The 17867-nt window shown below is 40.2% G+C and overlaps 1 protein-coding gene and 1 long non-coding RNA gene across 9 annotated transcripts in view; one reads left to right on the forward strand and one right to left on the reverse strand.

Moving 5' to 3' along the window:
* Positions 1 to 821: 821 nt before the first annotated feature.
* Positions 822 to 11008, reverse strand: LOC136439412 (uncharacterized). 2 transcript variants are annotated; one of them, XR_010756520.1, is made up of 3 exons: positions 10789 to 11008; positions 9088 to 9261; positions 822 to 2025 (listed from the first exon to the last, which is right to left on the reverse strand). It is a non-coding gene; the product is annotated as an uncharacterized lncRNA (long non-coding RNA). The 2 variants fall into 2 exon arrangements; XR_010756521.1 differs by lacking the exon at positions 10789 to 11008 and adding an exon at positions 10592 to 10753.
* A 97-nt stretch (positions 11009 to 11105) lies between these two features.
* Positions 11106 to 17867, forward strand: part of LOC136439406 (sal-like protein 3) — a 29293-nt gene continuing 22531 nt past the window's right edge. For 3 of the 7 annotated variants that reach the window (XM_066434834.1, XM_066434835.1, XM_066434841.1), the window contains exon 1: positions 11106 to 11242. In XM_066434834.1, coding sequence (XP_066290931.1) covers positions 11170 to 11242 — 73 coding nt within the window. In that variant the 5' untranslated portion in view covers positions 11106 to 11169. Of the gene's footprint in view, positions 11243 to 16730; positions 16783 to 17867 lie in introns of those variants that run through there. The other 4 variants (XM_066434836.1, XM_066434842.1, XM_066434837.1 and 1 more) reach the window with 3 other exon arrangements.

The following is a 17867-nucleotide window of genomic DNA, read 5'->3' on the forward strand; positions in this document are numbered from 1 at the left end:
ACTTGAAATATTTTCTGCTGCCTGCAAATAAGGACATTTATAGACATAAAGGTTGCAGGTTGTCAGAAATGTTATTTCCACTGTGGAAAAACTTTCTTCAAACACCCAAACCATTTTTTCTGTCTTGCAATACACAAGCTTTAGTATGCTGTTTATTAGCTAAATTTTAGCTAGCAACATGCCTGTAAAATTTTACCTGCAATGTAGCTAATTTTCCTACAAGTTGTTGGTGTGTATTTTGAGCCCTGAGAGATATTCATGTCATAAACTAAGGACCATCAAGAGTATTAATTAGTATTATTCTATTCCACCCATCTGTTTTGGTACACCCCATCCACCAAAGAAAAAAAAAATAATGTTACACTGTTCACTCTTTCTGATATGGGGATTGTATGTATGTTAGGACAGGATGTGTGTCTGACCAACAACAACACTATCACAGATATGAACACACTGATTCACAAAACATACAAACTGTGCTATCAAGATGGCATAGTCACTAAGAGCTGTTTTTAGGAAATTCCACTATATCTTGGCAAGTTTGATAAGACAATTTTGCCTTATCCATATGTTTGTTTACACTACATCTTGTGTCTTAGCTGGCCAATAGCCATCTATAAATCCAATCTTTAATACACATACGGTGTCTAAAATTTTCCTTACACAGAAGTCTAAATTCTGCCTACCTAGCCCTCACTGAACGTTACAGTTTAATAACTATCAGTTTATGAAAAACATCACAGATTTCAAAATACACTTGTCTAATTTTCATATACAAGCATTGCAGAGAAAGAAATAAGTATCCATGGACACTACAGGTATAGCAAAATTAAAATCTTTATTGATCTTTTGTGAACACAGCATGAAAGGTTATGTTATTACATCATCTAAAAACTCTTCCACAATGACTAAGTGAAAAGTTAGTTACAGCTATGAGTCCACGTCAACAGATAATCATCAAGATTTCAACAGGAAACCAAAGACTTGCTACAGTAACAAAGGTCCCTGAGAAATTTTGCTGAATACAAAACACAAAGCAGAGGATTATTCAGCATTAGCAACAGATGTATTTGTTTCAACAACACAAAAATCTACATCCCTTGATATGAATAGCATTGTTTTCGTGACAAAGGCTGATAAATTTTCATATTCATGTGCACCAACACAATGGACAGGAAACGCGTTATCTCCTGTATATATAACAAATATGCACAGGTTATTACATACGCAAAGGATTGTCCTGTTTTGTAAGCACAGAACAATGGGTCTTCGGGGAGTGTTTGTTTGTTCTACCTACAGGGACAGAGTGACAATTTATGAAAGGAAAACAATTGGCAAAGTGGAGGTCAAAAGAATTGCGAAAGAGATCATGGACACTTATGGGAGAGTTAGTTCATACAAAGCTATTACCTTGACTCGCATATGGGTCACTGATAATACAACATTGCCTGGGGCTGAATTATGCAGATGATTTCCCTTGAACATAGAACATAGTATGAGCTTTGAGATGAACACATGGAATGTTCATGGGAGAGAAAAACATTACGTCAGGGGAAATGTCTTGGCCTAAGGTGATATAGATAAGAACGAGTCATAATCTTCAGAAAAATTACAGTCCTCAAGTGTTCTTTTTAAGAAAGTATAGCTTATCGATTATCGTCATGTCCAAGGCCATCTCCTGCTTAAATTTCTTACATTCCATTCATTGTTTGGGAGCATTTGTTGTTCATTTTTTATTTTAAGCTTAAAATACATTTTCATCAGTTTGATATCATGAAGTTCAGATTTTCATGATGGATGGGGCGAAAAATCCACCCCAACAAGCAACTTTCTGTCCTGGGATGAAGGGACAGGTCCTGGAGACAGCCCTTGTTTATCAAACTTTATGTTGCCAAATGTCTGTGAGAGTCCTTTGCTTTGCCATTGTTGTCAGCATAAGACGTTCACCTTCCCACTTCCTTTTTCCGACTGTCCTGTTGTTCTCCCAACGCTCCATTGCTCTTGACTTGTGAAGCCCTGTCATTTCTGTGGACAAAACACAAGACCTTCCTTTTAGACTAACATATGAATAAGCACTGATGAGTCATCCGAAGACATAGTCGGTAATTTCTGCATGACTGCATCTGAAAACTGAATATTCATCCCATACAAATCATGTTTATGGCTTGGCGTGCTGATGTCAGAGCGTAAATCATCAGAACCTAACACAACCACACCTCTCGCGCAGTCAACCCTTTCAGTCGGACATATCTGAAATTTCCCCAATAGTCTCAACCACGGCCACTGCGCTTAGTCTTAGATTTACCACCTGCGAATTCTTTTGCATCCTGCTAGACTGACATCTACGATAATCCCGGGATTATCAGGACGGTGACCCCAGCCCACTACAAACCCCATCTGGAGCAAACACACATTCAACCCAGATTTTAGGCAAATATTGACTAATGTTACATGTTTGAGTTGCCATCAAACAGATGCAAAGGAATGTCCCTTTATATTTGTTAAACACACAGGGTGTGTTTGGCTCATATGTCACGACCATCACCAAATACAAAAACAGGCCAACGTGTCTTCTCGCGGAGCGGTGCACTGAAGAATCAGCGCTATGTGACAAATTCCTACAAACTTTTCTCCCAGAAATGTTGTGACAACGTCACCTGTCGTGATAACCTGTCGACCTCTACTGACTCCTGAACACATGCACTACTCTAATCTGCCCTCCCCCCCGTTTCTTTCAACAAGGTGGTACGGTCCTGTAAACTGAAAATATGAGCTGATTAGGAAATGTGTTTGCACTAGAAATGATATTTGCTCTGCAAGAGGGGGCGACATTTGATATGTTACACCCCACCCCTAAAAGCAAATAGACAATTCTGACTATAGCAGCAAAGGCAGACAAACCAATATGAGCACAGATGTGTACTCAAGTTCCATCCTCTACTAGTAGTTGGCTAAGCCTTTTCATCTGACAACTTTTTAAGGCCAAACAAATTTATGTATGTTTTCCCTCATCAATCAACTTTGATGGGGCTATTCTCAGTTAAAACTTCAAGCAAAACTTAAAGGTAATCTTTGCATTTCTCGACTCTCAGTCCTGCCATGTTTAACTTTTTGATTCCGCACTTGACAACATACTGTTATTGACTGGAGGGCAAACGGCTGTGATGACAACATCCGTTCTTCCTGTCCATAAAAAGCTCCAAAGAATTTTGATCTCTTATTTGAGAAGAACAAATCCTTAAAGGAAGCTGTTCCTGATGAGAGAAACAATTTATAAAAAGAAAACTTTTTTGATGATGAAATTATTTTCAAAGTTAGAGATGTATTACATCTAAAGGTAGAGAAGGAGTATCTTTAAGTCTGATTGTCAACTTTTATTGCTTAAAAGTTACTTTGATGACAGTGTATCAATCAGGATGTCTGATTGGACAAACCTTCATCAGTTTGCTTGCCACTGCAAAGTTACCAAAATAATATTAGCCTCGCAAATTAGAACCTTTCAGACCACTGTTTGCAGTTGCCTTTTTCAGAAACGTTAGACGAAGATTTGAAGATTTAATTTCCTGATAGGGATCTCACATGGTGGAGATGGGTATAATAAAAGAAAGGTACAATCGAAGCCCTATAAAGGATTAAACCACACTCAGTAACAATAAAATGACAGCTTCCTCCAGGCTCTCTTGCTCAATTAGATCTTCTGCAGTGCGGTTGACCCTGGATGACTTATGACAACACCAAGACTGACAAATGCAATTACTCTAATGTAGTCCCAGCAATACATCATGACCACCTTCTAATCAAGACATGGACCAAGGTCCCAGGCTGCATTCTTGAGACATGAGAACACAAGAAGGCTGGGCCAAGCTATCATCTTCTAGGGCTGAGAAGTGTATCTAATAAATTTTCAGGTACAGGTATGGCACTTAAGGAACGAGACCTGAACCTGGACCTAAACAAGCTTGGCCAACTATCTTAAGGTTTTTTAAAGCTTTCTTAGTGGTAAATTGTCTTCTTGTTAGACAATGTACATACAGTATACTAGTATTCCTAATCCCAAAGCAAGAGCATTCACAGATTTGTCCTTTATCTTCAAGTGACAATGACAATGAACTTTATTGCATATTCATGCCCAACATGGGCTAAATGCATTAGGTAACATGAAGTATAAGAAAAGGAACATTGGGCTATATTCCATCTAAATCTACAGAGTCTCTTCTCTCTTCTTGAAACATTTGTACACAAATTCACATAGTTTTTCAATCATATCGTAGTTTCTAGAAGACATGAAACATGTAAATAACTCGTTATTTGTAAGATGCGCATATTTCTTGTCTAGTTGTATAGAACTTACAAGGGGTCTGCGCATGTCTGAGTATAGTGAGCATTCTAAAATAAAATGTATTTAATCTTTTATACAATAATTGTTACAGAATGTACACATTCTGTTATTTGGTGGAGTCTGGTTGTACCTACCAACTTCAATTTGCAGTGGATGATCGCTGATCCTTAGTTTAGTCATAGCTCGGCGATAGTTAAAATTTTGTTGATCTAGATATTTTTCTTTTTCATATGTAATCTTAAATTTTTTGTAAGTTCTTAATTTGTTTCCATGCTTCCATTTTTCACCACAAGAGTTCAGTTCTAAGTAAAAATGTCGAAGAAAGTGCTAAATTGTCAAAAAATGTCCTCTTTGAAGCTTGATTTGACTGTTTTTCATCTAAAAACTGGTATCCACTAGTGTCTTAGTTTGTTCAGGTACAGGTACAGCTTATGTTAAGGTCCATACCTGTCACTTAACAATTTTACAGGTATAGCTACAGGTATGCAGCCCTCCAAGGCATGAGGGTACATCTTCTCACATCGGTCCAAAGAGTGGAAACAGAAACCCCTCAAACTTGTTTCTAATTTTAGACACTTCTTTTGAAATCTGTTCGTCCGGATGAGAGCTAATTACCCCGTCCAGAGACGGCCATGTGTTTACCAACTTGTCCGTAGCTCAAATAATCACTGATGACAGGAAGCTTCAGGCAGCTAATGGAAGAAGAAAACATGGCTTCTTCGCCATTTTCGGGTTAAAAAAAAAATTTCCACATAGTTGTGCTTTTCTAACATTTGACAGAAAGATGCCGTGTTCACACTCAGCTGGCCAATAGGAGTTCCACAGAAAAGCTGTCTTTTAGAATGTTGAATTTCAATGTTTTGGTCATGGAGGCAGGAGCTTGGATATAGTCAGACTGCCCGCCCACTCAAGAAGATTTACCCAGGGGTAGACAGACACCTGGCAAGGGGACCTACCACCCCACCGGAACAAGGGATCCAAGGGATCAAGGACTGGCCTACTACCCCACCATGCTTCTTCTTTCTACATCAACCAAAACGTTTGCAAAAGAAAAACAAGAATTGATAACACTTGTAGCCTGGTCATCATTGCAGGCCCGAACAGAATAGTTGCCCTCAAATGACTGCAGTAGGAAAGAGTGTTGAATGGTAGAGTCTACATACCCCATGAAGGGAAGTGGTCTCTTCCTAATCCTGGATTAGACGGAAAACTTTGTTTAACCTTGGCTTCTACTTGAGTGACGGAAAATTCCTTGCACTGGACTCTGTAGTCTCCATCTTTCATTCATACCTAACAAGAACTTCATGTGTGCAGCGAAAGGAGAATGGGACTATTGAGTTTTCTCACCAACATCTTTTGATAAATTTACCTTTCTTAGTTTCTACCAGAAGTTTCTTAAATTTCAGATGCTATAGGAGTTCATATGATTACTTAACAAGAGTTTTATTAACAAAAAGGAGTAGGTTGCAAGTAGAAAAAAAAATTTCAACCTAATACAGACAAATAGAGATGTGACAATTAAAATCTGAATTAGTCAAAATATTACAAAGACATGTCAAAAAGCAGTTTTAGCTTCCTTAAAATTGTGCTGATTGTTCATGCCTTATAATGTTCCTAAGACCGTTTCACCTTTTTGTCTTTCTGTACATTTCCTTGTGGCCCTCTGGCCTGAACACCTGGAGATCATACCTCAACTCTTTCTTTAAAAAATAAGAATTTGTAAATAAATACATGAATTCCTTTCCTGACCCAAGGGCTAATGCTCTGTCTAACATAGCCCTGACAAACAAAACCTTTGGCAAGATAAATAGCACAAACTTGGTTTTCTAAACCCTTATAATACAGCATTTGTACTAGTGTTATCATAAAAAAGATTTGGAAGGAAAGAAAGGTGGAATAGGGTTTTACATTGATGTGTGGACCTCCAAGGATGATGAGGCTCTCAGTCAGAAACAGGGGAAGCGTGCATTGCTTGTCATCAGGTGAGTTAAAAATGTCTGGGACACCTCTAATGCCCCTACAATATGGCACACACATGACCCTGCTTCCTGGGCCATCAAGTGCACGATGAAGAAAGAAGCCAGGATGTGGCCAATGCAGAGATTTGCTCACCAAGATCAGGGGACACCCACCCTGGTCCCTGTAAATTCGGAGGTGGAACACAGTTAATCTCCAAGCAGGCTCGGGCTCAGGGTTTTATGCCTGGTTTTGAGGCCTTTTCTACATCGTTTTAGTGGTCTAAGTTTTCAACCCCTCTTCATCCTAAGACCTCTAGAAAGATGGAGAAAACAGGGATAAACCAATGAGCCCATATATCTGCTTAAAGATTAATGCACAAAACAACACTCTAGAGAAGGTACCAATTCTCACTCTATTTTCTAAAGTCTAAAAAGAAAGAAGGAAAATAATTCAGAAATCTTGATATCAAAATAGCTGTCAGGACTGCCTACTTTGGTCCATATTCATCAGCTATCGTTTGGTTTCATCTCAATTAACAGTAAATTGTGTAAATTGCACAGCACCACACATCAGATGAAGCCGTACCTTTTGGACTGGTCAGTTATAGGTTTTAAGAATTCCTAAGATTTGAACTGTTTCATATCTATACATCTCAATCACAATGTATTCATGTGGATGTTGTGTCATGATGTTCTTCCCCAGCCACTGGAAGAATAGCTTGTTACAGGTAAGCTAAAAGTTGAAATAAACTCAAACCTGGAAGTTATATCAGAAACTTTCTACCATAATTTCAAACAGATGCAGTACAAGCATAGAACTCTTTGATCCAGTACCGTTTCAGGTGAATTTGCGCAGTACGATCAAACAATTATGGTTGACAAGCCCTGCAAAAGACCAGTTGAAAGATCTGTGATTCAGGACTTAAAACAACGACTAATTACCAGTGAATCAACACAAAGGCCCTTTGTCCTGCTCATGTCAAGCTTCCGCCAGGTGTTTCAAATACTGAGCATTCAGCTGCAGACAAGCCTGCACTTAATTGTAACAAATTGCGAGGAATTGCTATTTAAGGAAGCGCCATCCACATTGAATTTGCTTTTAATTCGCAGTGCTCCTTCCGTTTGTACCATTGTAAGAAATTTATCTCAACCAATATAAAGAAACTGGTACAATCAAGGAGGTTATGTATCTGGTTTTCATGACTAGGAAAGGGGTACCTAAAACTTGAATACTAGTAGTATGTATGTGTAAAAGTAAAAATGACATGAAAAAAAGAATGTTTTATTCATCATGCTGTCATAGAAATTTCAAGATGCTTGACAGTACAATTATGTAAAATCTATCACAAGATTACTTTTCTCATTAACCCAGTATACTAAATAAGCGTAACAGTGTGGTTCAAGCACCACTTGCTAACCAGTCTAACTCGACTCATGCATTTCATAAGCATCATTTTGAAAATCTATTACCCAAACATTTTGAAAATTCATTGCCTAAACTCATAGACGCTATGCAAGTTTCCCTTTTCCTATGATTGTACATAATTGTATTTCAAATAAATCTTTTACATTTCATATTCACTGGATCTAGTCTTTAATTTCTCAATCTGGGAACTATCTTGATACAAAGAAATGAATGGATATAATCTGGTAACATTTCATTTCACAGTTCTATGGAAAATCTACAAAACTGTACAAAAAGTTTGTTTGCTGCAGAATTCGCACCACTCAGCCACTGTCTTTCAAATCAGTGTACAAATTTTCCGGTCTTTACTAAATTAAGCAAAACCATTGAAGCAGGCATTGTTATGTATTGTTCTTACATCACTGGCCAAATGGTAAGATTTCTCAAAGTAATTACATGTACCAAGACTTCACAAAATACTTTATTTGCTCTTGGCACACAGATACTAAATCAATGTGCTAAAATGACCTTATAACCCTGGCACTTTTTCTGTCTTTTTTATTACTGTGTAATATCATTTTCTGATTGCAATGGGTAATCTCAGGTGTGGGTTATCAATCAGAAAAGAGCACAAAATAAACAACAACAAAAAATGCCAAGCATTGAGAGGCTATGATTTTTCACCACTAACTGTTACTTCATAGGAAAAAAAGATGTAACAGTTACAATCAGAAATTTACAGCATTTGACTATTTAAGGTAGCTTTGCTTCGGCCATTGATGTACTGAAAGGAACTTTTTTTGTGATCAGTATAGACATATACATGTATCATATATAAGACATTACACAAACTTTAATCCAGTAACAAACAGAGTTAGTTTTCCACTATATTAGTAGATGCACAATGATGACAATCCATCTCAATTTCAAAATCCATGACGAAGTTCTTCACATAGTCACTTGAAAATAGTATTGTAGATAATAGTTTAACCATTACAACCCTTGATTAGTATCACATATACTATTCTTGGAAGATAAAACTGAATTTCATCCACTGACATTTTTACTGAAAGTTTCAGACCATTCTTCCGTCTTTCATCAATACAATATTGCAGGAATTGTTACATGTACTGGGTTTTTAGCTACACAACCAATGGGATTTTGTTGGCCAATGTCTTGGTAACCTTTCAACTTACTTCCTTAAGGCACAATGAACTCTGCTGCTCCTTGCAAATTGTTATAATTTTGAACAGAGATAACAATAATCTTGACAAATTCACCTGTCCTTTTGTACCAAGTAACATCATAAACATGTATACAACTTCAAATCTTCACATCATATCCAATACTTATTTGACAGAAAAAGCAGAGATGTGTTCTCATACCTTGAATGGCGGCCAATTCCGCCCAGGCTCCCACCTGTAGACTGAAGTTCAAAGGTTACGACCCGCTGATGGTCTTGCCAGACATCCTTTCTGTGATCACACACTGCTCAGACTGGCACACTTCTCCACTGGGAGCCCAGCCACCAGCAATGTGAGCACCCCTCCAGAACATGTCTGTACAAAAAGAGAGATTTATGTAGATCTAACAGCATAGCCATGGGAAAAATGGACAGAAGAAAAGAGAAGTGAACTGGAGAAAGGGAAATGCTGCACACATATTCATATCCATCCAGAACCTGCATGTACAATAATGAATATGAGAGATTTAGGTAGTAGCAAGGCCATGGAAAAATGGACAGAAAAAAAAAAATAATAAAAGAGAAATGAACTGAAAAGGAAAAATGAATGCGCATTGTCATTAGGAAGGAAAGTGGGGATTTAAACTGGATAAACTAGATACAAGAATACTTACGGAGGTCTTGTATATTTCTTTTCGAGTTCTAGCAATCAAGTGGAAATGAATCTAAAGCAGTATTTTTCATATTGACATGTCAACAGTTTATTACAAAGATCTTGTATATTTCTTTTCATTTGGCCGAAATTGAAAAGAAATATACATTGTAATAAACAGTTGTCTCCAGTTGTCAGTATGAATATGACCTCTTGAAGTTTGCTTCCATGTTTCATGTAACATAGTTTTGATAGGCAATCAGGTCAAAATTGCATTCCAAAATTCAAATAAACATGAAACATTTTAGTTATCATAGGTCATGCAACAATGTTGAAATGAATTTTTAAAATCAAATTGGTACTAAAAATGAAATGGCAATAATTTGCGAAATGTATTAAAAAATCTAATTTTCTGAAAGCCCAATTTCATTAATAACAAAGTAGCATCAATAACAAAGTTTATGAGAATATTGCAAAATAATGATGGTGCTAAAATTGGTATCACGCTAAAATCAACTCTTCATAAGATTATGATGGTACAATCAAGGAGGTCAAACTTGAACATTTCTTTGATACAATCAAGGAGCCTTGGTTCAATGAAGATATACTTATGTATCAACAAAATAAAAAGTGTAACATAAAATCTATTGTTTGGCACTGAGAGTTTCATTTCGAAGTTAGCTAAGCTAGTAGTATAAATTGAAAGTTTGGTTGCTGAATCAAATTGGTTACTTTTCATCTCATAGTCATAATGTGACAGTTTCATAAAAGTTGCTTTAGTCCAAAAGATAATTCAATTCTTTCATGAAATGTAGAAAAAAACATAATACACTGTATTATCTACATTAAATATGGAAACATCATCAGTTGCCATGGAATTGTTTTATCATCAATCTTTGTTTCACTACATTTTCCTGGATGAAAGTTGAATCATACATTATAAGATTACTATTTATACTACTAGATATTACTGTAATATCTTTTTCGCAGTAAACTTTATAACCAACTCGAAATAGCTGGCCACAATACTGTGTATAATTTGAAACAGACTTACAAACCCCGGGGAACAAACGTAAACACAGGCGCTTCACTGTCAATTTCCAACGTTGCTTCACAATGCGCTCCGCAAAACAAAAATAAAGTAGCAACTCATGTACATTTTAGAAATAAAGGGTTTGCCCGTTAGTACTCTACAGTAGAGACATCAGGACCGAACGGTCACCCAGTGGTGAACTGAGGGAGGTTAATTACCTGGACTGACCGGGCGCCTCGGGCAGGGCCGGGCCGGGGCCATGTCAGGGTCTCGCCGCGGGCGGCCGAGCGTGTTGTGGTGGCGTTGCGGGCCGGTGGCGGAGCTGGTGGCGCTGCCGGAGAGTGAGTGAGTGGTGCCCGGTGAAGCATGGTGCTGCCCCACACTGGAGATGTGCTCAGAAGTTTGGGCGCAACAGGGTCCCGCCAAGTTTGGCGCTCTGACCAATCAGCGCGCTCCTCGCTGATTAATCACACCCCACTATTGATAATCATAATTATACAGACATGCGCAATGACCACCCCCTCTTAATTTCCGTAATTTTCGAACTCGAGAATTTCAAAATTTTTAATCTTTTTCATTGTTGCTGCTGCTGTGGGAGGATGTCGCGGCGCAAGCAGGCCCGGCCGCAACATTTGGAGTCGGAGCCCGACGTAGCGTCGCTACTAGAGCAGGGTGAGTGTTGCGAGAACCCCGTAGACCTGCCCGGAGGACCTGGTCCCCCCGTATCGGCATTTTGACATCTGATAAAATGTTTGTCCAGATTTGTGAATGGGTGGCTTTGCTGGGCCATCCCGATCACTCTTACCTTGCCTAGACCATGCCAGAAACGTTCCACGATACCGTACGATCCCAGTTCGTAACTTGTAGCGCCCGTACCCTTGAACCGGCCAAGTTTAGAAGTTTAAGGAAATCCGCTATCTTGACAATTTCTTTAAGTTGAAGTGTGTGTGAGCTGCCACGAATGCCACAGTTGGCTTGGTGCATGGCGAGCCCGTGGCGCGTAGCGTTTTTGCTCGCCACTAGGCCCGGGACACTGAAGGAATGTCCGGGCAACTTTCCACGACCCTTGGGGTAGGGAGAGAGACTTGTGGGAGGGAGTTTAAGACGATTATTTTGTCTTGAAGAAGTGTTGAAGAGTGTGTGTTGGTAACGGCGTGGCGTGCGGGGGACCGGTGTGCCGGGCGGGGCCTGCTTGGGGTGCTGTGGCTGAGTTATGGCGGTGGGGCTGGCGCCGTGACACGGCCAGCCACAACTCGGCCACCCAACTCGTGCTCGGGGAGTGGGGAGGGAGGGGACCGACGTGTGCCCGGCTCGGGTCCCCCCACTCACCAGGCTACGGGTACCTGTGGGAGCGATAGGATCGGACCTAGAAGTTGTGCCGAAGGTCAGAAAGGGCAGGCCAGGGTGCCTGGGGGCCACAATGGGGGCGCGCGGCAGCCTGCTTCACTCCCCTGGCTAGCCGCGCGCATCTTTCCCCCGACCACCGCTTGCTCTCTCATGGCCTTTGTTTGCGCCAAAAGCACATCAAACTGAGGTGTTGATGAACGACACCCAACCTTATTATTTTTACCCACACTGAGAAGTTGAATACTCTTTTCCCTTACGCGCCACGAGGTTTTTCAAGTCGAGAGGACTCCCTCCTAAAGTTGTGATCTAGACTGTCGGAGCGCTAGTTTGCATAATTTGTCAAGTCGTTCCCGCTTCCCTCCATTCCCAAAGGCCCCCTCTTCAAGGACTCAAAGTTGAAAGATAAATATGGCGACCCGCTTTTCATTTACACGACTTCATATTGTTGAGACCAAACCCTTGGGCCTTGGGCGAAAACAAAGAACTCCTTGTTGTCGATTTCTCAAATTTTTGTGTTGATTTTTTGACGCAGAAGTATGTTTTTCCCTCATCTGTGTGAAAAAGTATCAACTGAAAAGGCTAGGGTGTGTTTTAGGTATGTAAATCATATTGTAGAGAAAGAGGTGCATGTTTCCCACTTTTCTGTCATGGAAACTTGAGCTATGCTTTTAGGCTGTTGAAGACTGTTGTCTGTCTTTTGAAAGGCATTGACTGGCCACTCTGAGTAAACAATGTTTCGAATCCTGGGCTGTATCGGCATTTCAGCTTGCATGCATATTAGTTCAAACAAATACCTCTGCCACGGTTAGGCGCACTTTAGACCTACAATGTTATAGGGTCGTACGATCATCGTCGTAGGCGACGGTTTTCTTTAGACACACGGTCAGGAAATATCATGGGACCCCCGCGGCGCAGAATTCCATTGATGTGCGCGTGTGACTCAAAGTGAACTCTTGCGCTCAAATTCAAAATGGCGGGGGAACCGCTTGTTTTCGTCAAAAGATTAAGCTTTTACTGACTTTGCAACAACTGTTGCACTGCAGATGAGACGTTGAGCACGGTGCTCAACAAAGAAAGAGATTGAGGCTGGTACAGAGACGGACGGGATTTAACCCGAGTTCGTGGCCGCCGCCGGGGATGCCCCAGGGATCGAGGAATAGGGGCATACTAGAGAAGTAGCCACTGGTAGCAGGGCGTCGCGCCAGAATAACCGGTTTCGGATGAGAAAAATATGTTTCCATTGCTAACTGCATGCATATTTACAAAGAAAACGATAGAAACTTTCCTTCCCGGACAGGAAACAGCATGCTGTAGGCTTATTAGCATATCACCCACTTCCGTCGCCGGCGACAATTCTTCTTTAGACGAGAAAAACACAGCCACAGGCCCCCCCGCTGAACGTCGTGCGACTGGGTCCGAGGTGGTCGCACGACATTTCGAGGATTTGCCGTTTATTGCCGTCGTACGATTGTTTTGATCTTCTTTAGACGGCCAAAAAATAACGTCGCCGGCGACGTCGCCCACGACGATGATCGCACGACTCAAAAATGTCGTAGGTGTAAAGAGGTCATTAGTCTCCAAGTTACGTGATTCTAAGTTAAGACTTTTACAGACGACAGGCGCACTTTAAGTCGTAAGGACGTTGTGGAGAAAAGTTTCATCCTGGGAACAAAAACAGTCCCATTATAGTAATGCATCAGTGGAAAACTGCCAGGTAAATACATAAATCTTGCCATAATTTATTACCCTGCATAGCAACTGCTTTGAAGAGATATCCGATGTAAAAAGTTCAGCCCCCATTGTGTTCCGCAGATCATTTGTTACTCTCTTCAAAATCATGCCTGAATTCTTTCTACTGCCACCATTGTGTTTTATCTGGTCGATCTTATGCCTGCCAAGGGGTCGGTACTTGTCACAAAAATGAGTTGACTGGAAATTGTGCAAAGGTAAATAACGACGCATGAATCCACAGCGCTCTGTTTGCTCAGCTTAAATGCAGAGTTGTAGAAGTATGCTGATGCAAAGGCAAACATGCTAATAGCACAAGTATTTGGCTGCCGACTCTGGTAGCCCCCAACACACACACACACACAAGAAACACAGCGGCATCATAATAACACTGGAGCAATCATGTGATGCCGGTATGGGGCATTTATTTTCAGAATAATGGGTGATGATTTATAGTACGGCCATTTCACCCCAGCTAATAAGTGGACGGACCAGTGTGCAGACAACATCAGTCAGGCAAAATTTTGATGAATGATGATAGCCCCTGACATGTATGAATACTCACCCCTAATTGGCCCTTTTGACAGGAATTTTCATAAGTTTCCACACAGATGTCCGGAAACAATTCACCGTTACAGAAGGAAATCCTTACGGTTTCCTGTGCAGATTGCCCCTCAGTAGAGCCTTTCTTTGAACTTTTATGGTTGAAAGAGAACATCTTGTTTGTATCATCACAATTGCTGCACATTTTTGGATTGAATCTTTCACAGGAGTCCTTTTTGTCCAACATTTTCCAGAAGTTCTGCTGACGTAGATGCCAACTTCAAATCATGTGGCAAACAACATCCTTCGATGATTAGCTGGTAGACTGGAGGGAAAGAATGCATGTAGCCAGAGGCCTTTTTATGCAGGCAATAATTATCTTCGCCTGCTTTGTTATTGCTGAATCGAGTTATGTAGATTTCTTAGAAGTTAACATGACTTATCTGTGTTGTGCGACCCCAATTATGTGTCTTCCTGAAACATCTCTCCTTAGAAACCAAAGAGGTCACAAGCCTGTGAGAAGGAAATGTACATTTTTATTCAACGAAACAATATTTTGGAACATTGCTACTTTTTGGCAAACTAAAATGGTATAGTTTTGTGTCTTGTTATGTGAGCATATGGCACAACAGCAGTTGTTATAACACTACATTAGACCATCCAGGTAGCACTCCTTTAGGAATCACTTGGACTCCAGTCAACAACAGTTTTTGTTGATCAAATGCCAACTTGGACTTGGCTGAAAAGAATCACAAAAGTAGCAAAAGGTTTTCCTTCTTTGAACCTTAAAAGGTTGGTCAGAGTAACACTCCAGAGCTTTGTTATGGCATATAGTGATGCTCTTTGGCAGCACCCAACTGTTTGGAAAAAGAAAGACACAACTTCTGATAGCATGTTGTCTGGCATTGCTGCTTGTCTTGTATCTTTGCTAACCATTTGTCTCATTTTCATGCACATTTTATTGGCAATTATACAAGTCAAAAGGAGGCATATGTAGAAAAGACAACTGCATGACAACTTTTATCGTAAACTTGCCGATGTGTTCTAAATTTAACTTGTCTTTGATCTCATTCATATGTTATATGGAACAAATATACGACCAGTAATTAAATACATACTAAAGATTGGCAAAATTAAGGCCCATTCTTATTCATGATTTCTATGTAAATGCCGCTAACTAAACTGCTAAGTGTTTGTATGATAATGATGCTGCATGTGCAAAATGTACCCAGACAGTTTGTGCGCTTGATTTACTTGTACTAGACTGGAATTTGAACGCTGGCTTGATAGGTCTTGACTCCATGTGAACTGCACCCTGCAAGTCTAGCCCTAAATCCCCGGATTGGTTTAGCCCCTGGCCTGACCATAAGCTTCGTGTCAGAGGGCACACACCCTAAAAATGGTCGCCATTAGTTTCTTCCTCCCACATTTTTTCAACTCACAGGGTTGGAAATTTGATGTGTCATTTCGGAGGAGTTGTGGAGGTGTTATGAAATTTGAACCAAAAAGGCATATTCGAGCAAGTAAAAATGATGTACTTCAATTGCAAGATGCAGTGTGTTGTTTTATGATATAAGAATTGAAAAATTCACATAATTAGAACGAATACCATGTGGATAGTTTAACAGGATTAGGATGAAAACCATTTCATTCTCCCATTTGATTGACTAGTGGGAAGAAGTTTGACACAACGCTAAGTTCAAGTCAGATCCATTGCGTGCCGTTTCTTGGTCCACAGGTTCCGGATTTGTTTTGATGGCCCCACTTTGGTGCATTCCACGTCTGGGGGTAACTGTCAAGAAAGAGTCCATGTGTCACTGATTGTATCTCATCAGATATGAGAGTACATTTTTGTGTGTGGAGCTCCATGATGAAATGCTTGCATGGCTGTGCAATGTCAGCAACGTTTCCTTTTTGTCCCGGTGATATTTTCCATTGTCGCCGGGTCTTAGGGCAAGGACAGGAGCGAATCGCAACAAAGCCCCCCGCCGCTTTGTCAATACAAATTTCATTTCCCTTTCATACAAAACTATGGACGTATTTCGCGTTCTTCCAACCAAAATTTTTCTTGCAGCACCCTTGTTTTAACAACTCAAGAGACACAGTAACTAGTTGAGCACGCTAGGTCTGTTTTGAAGACTCTTTGGCCCGAATACACGAGACAGATGTTTGGCATGTAGCAAAGTTGATATGAAGTCATATATTACGGGTACCATGGCGTGATGTTGAGACTTGACTATTGTTTTGCATTCCGAACCCAGGGTGCCTAGCTGATTGATGGTCGTGTTATTTCTTGTGTCACAAGCCCCCTTTCATGACAAGGACACAGGACTTCTTTTTGTGGGGTATTTGCTAATAATATGAGTTCTACAAATCATTTCTGCATGGGGCCCTACTTTCCATAGAGGCCGGGCGGTGTTTAGGCCCCTTGTCCGCCCTTCTGACTCCCTGATTGGATCACTTTCCCTCTGTCTCCTTCTTTGTTTTGGGGGCACCTTCCAAATATAGCTCTTTCTAGTCTACTTACGGAGCAGAATCCTACTTAGGTTAAGATAGTATGTTGTCTGTTCTTAAACAACGCAAAGAAGATACAGGTATGTGATCTGAGAATGCTGGTATCCTAAGTTAGTGAGACAACAAAAACTTTGCTCTCATTCTCTATTCTGTCAAATCGTATAGATATTAGATTCATATTTTTTGTTGTTGTTGAAATGTTTTACCGACAGATTGTCAACAAGTATTATATTCAGTTTTTGTGCCGGCTATGCAAGTTTGCTTCCTTTGTCTGCCTTGAATTGAAGCATCAAGTTTTCCCTCATTAAAATTCTACTTTCACAGTCTATCATCCGTGGCATCCCTTGAAAAGTTGGTTGGGATGATAATCCCCACAGAATAGCGGTGGTCTCCGGTTGCATAGCCGCCAGGACACAATTCAAGCTGAATGCAGAAATTTGACCTTCCTCTGCAAATGTTGGATCACACAAATGTTTACCGACCATGGTCTCGAGGAATGTGGGATATCTGAGACAAGGATGAATGTAGGATGGCCAGGATTCCGCCTTTCTCAAGAACTCCATTGTGCTCCGTATCCACCTCCCCATGAAAGTATGTCGATTTTCAGAGTCTACTCTTCATACAGCGAAGGTCTATCCTGTTTCCACTTTGACCATCTCCCAAAACTCAAGGATTTTTGCTCTGACAGACACGCATTTTGGCTGTGAATAACTTCCTGTGATACTTGTCAAAAGGGGCTGAAAGGATTCACAAGACATGCTGTGACATATGTTACTCCTTAGTGAAAGATGATCAGATGTCAGAGGTAACTTTGTATTTTTGATTTTAGTGAAGAAAGTCAGTTTCATACTGTATTTGCACTAAATGTGAAGTTTTGATATGCTCTAGACAAGGGAAAGTTTGGTCATTTGTGCAGATTTTGTGTGAAAGTTGTGTTGTCCTTCTCGCAATCCAACAGTATAAGTTAATCCTGGAGATCACTGTATTTCCTCTTATTTTGTATGCATGAATTGGTTGGTTTACACAAAATGACAAAATTCCGATGTCTTTTATTGGAAGTTTTTACAATATGATTATCATTAAAATGTTGGCTGGAAGGAGCTAGAACAGTAGCACATCTGTCTGTCTAGACTTGCGATGATGATTGGCTGTATGTGCCTTTTGT

The sequence above is a fragment of the Branchiostoma lanceolatum genome, chromosome 7 (genome assembly GCF_035083965.1).
Source record: "Branchiostoma lanceolatum isolate klBraLanc5 chromosome 7, klBraLanc5.hap2, whole genome shotgun sequence".
Taxonomy (NCBI): Eukaryota; Metazoa; Chordata; class Leptocardii; order Amphioxiformes; family Branchiostomatidae; genus Branchiostoma; species Branchiostoma lanceolatum.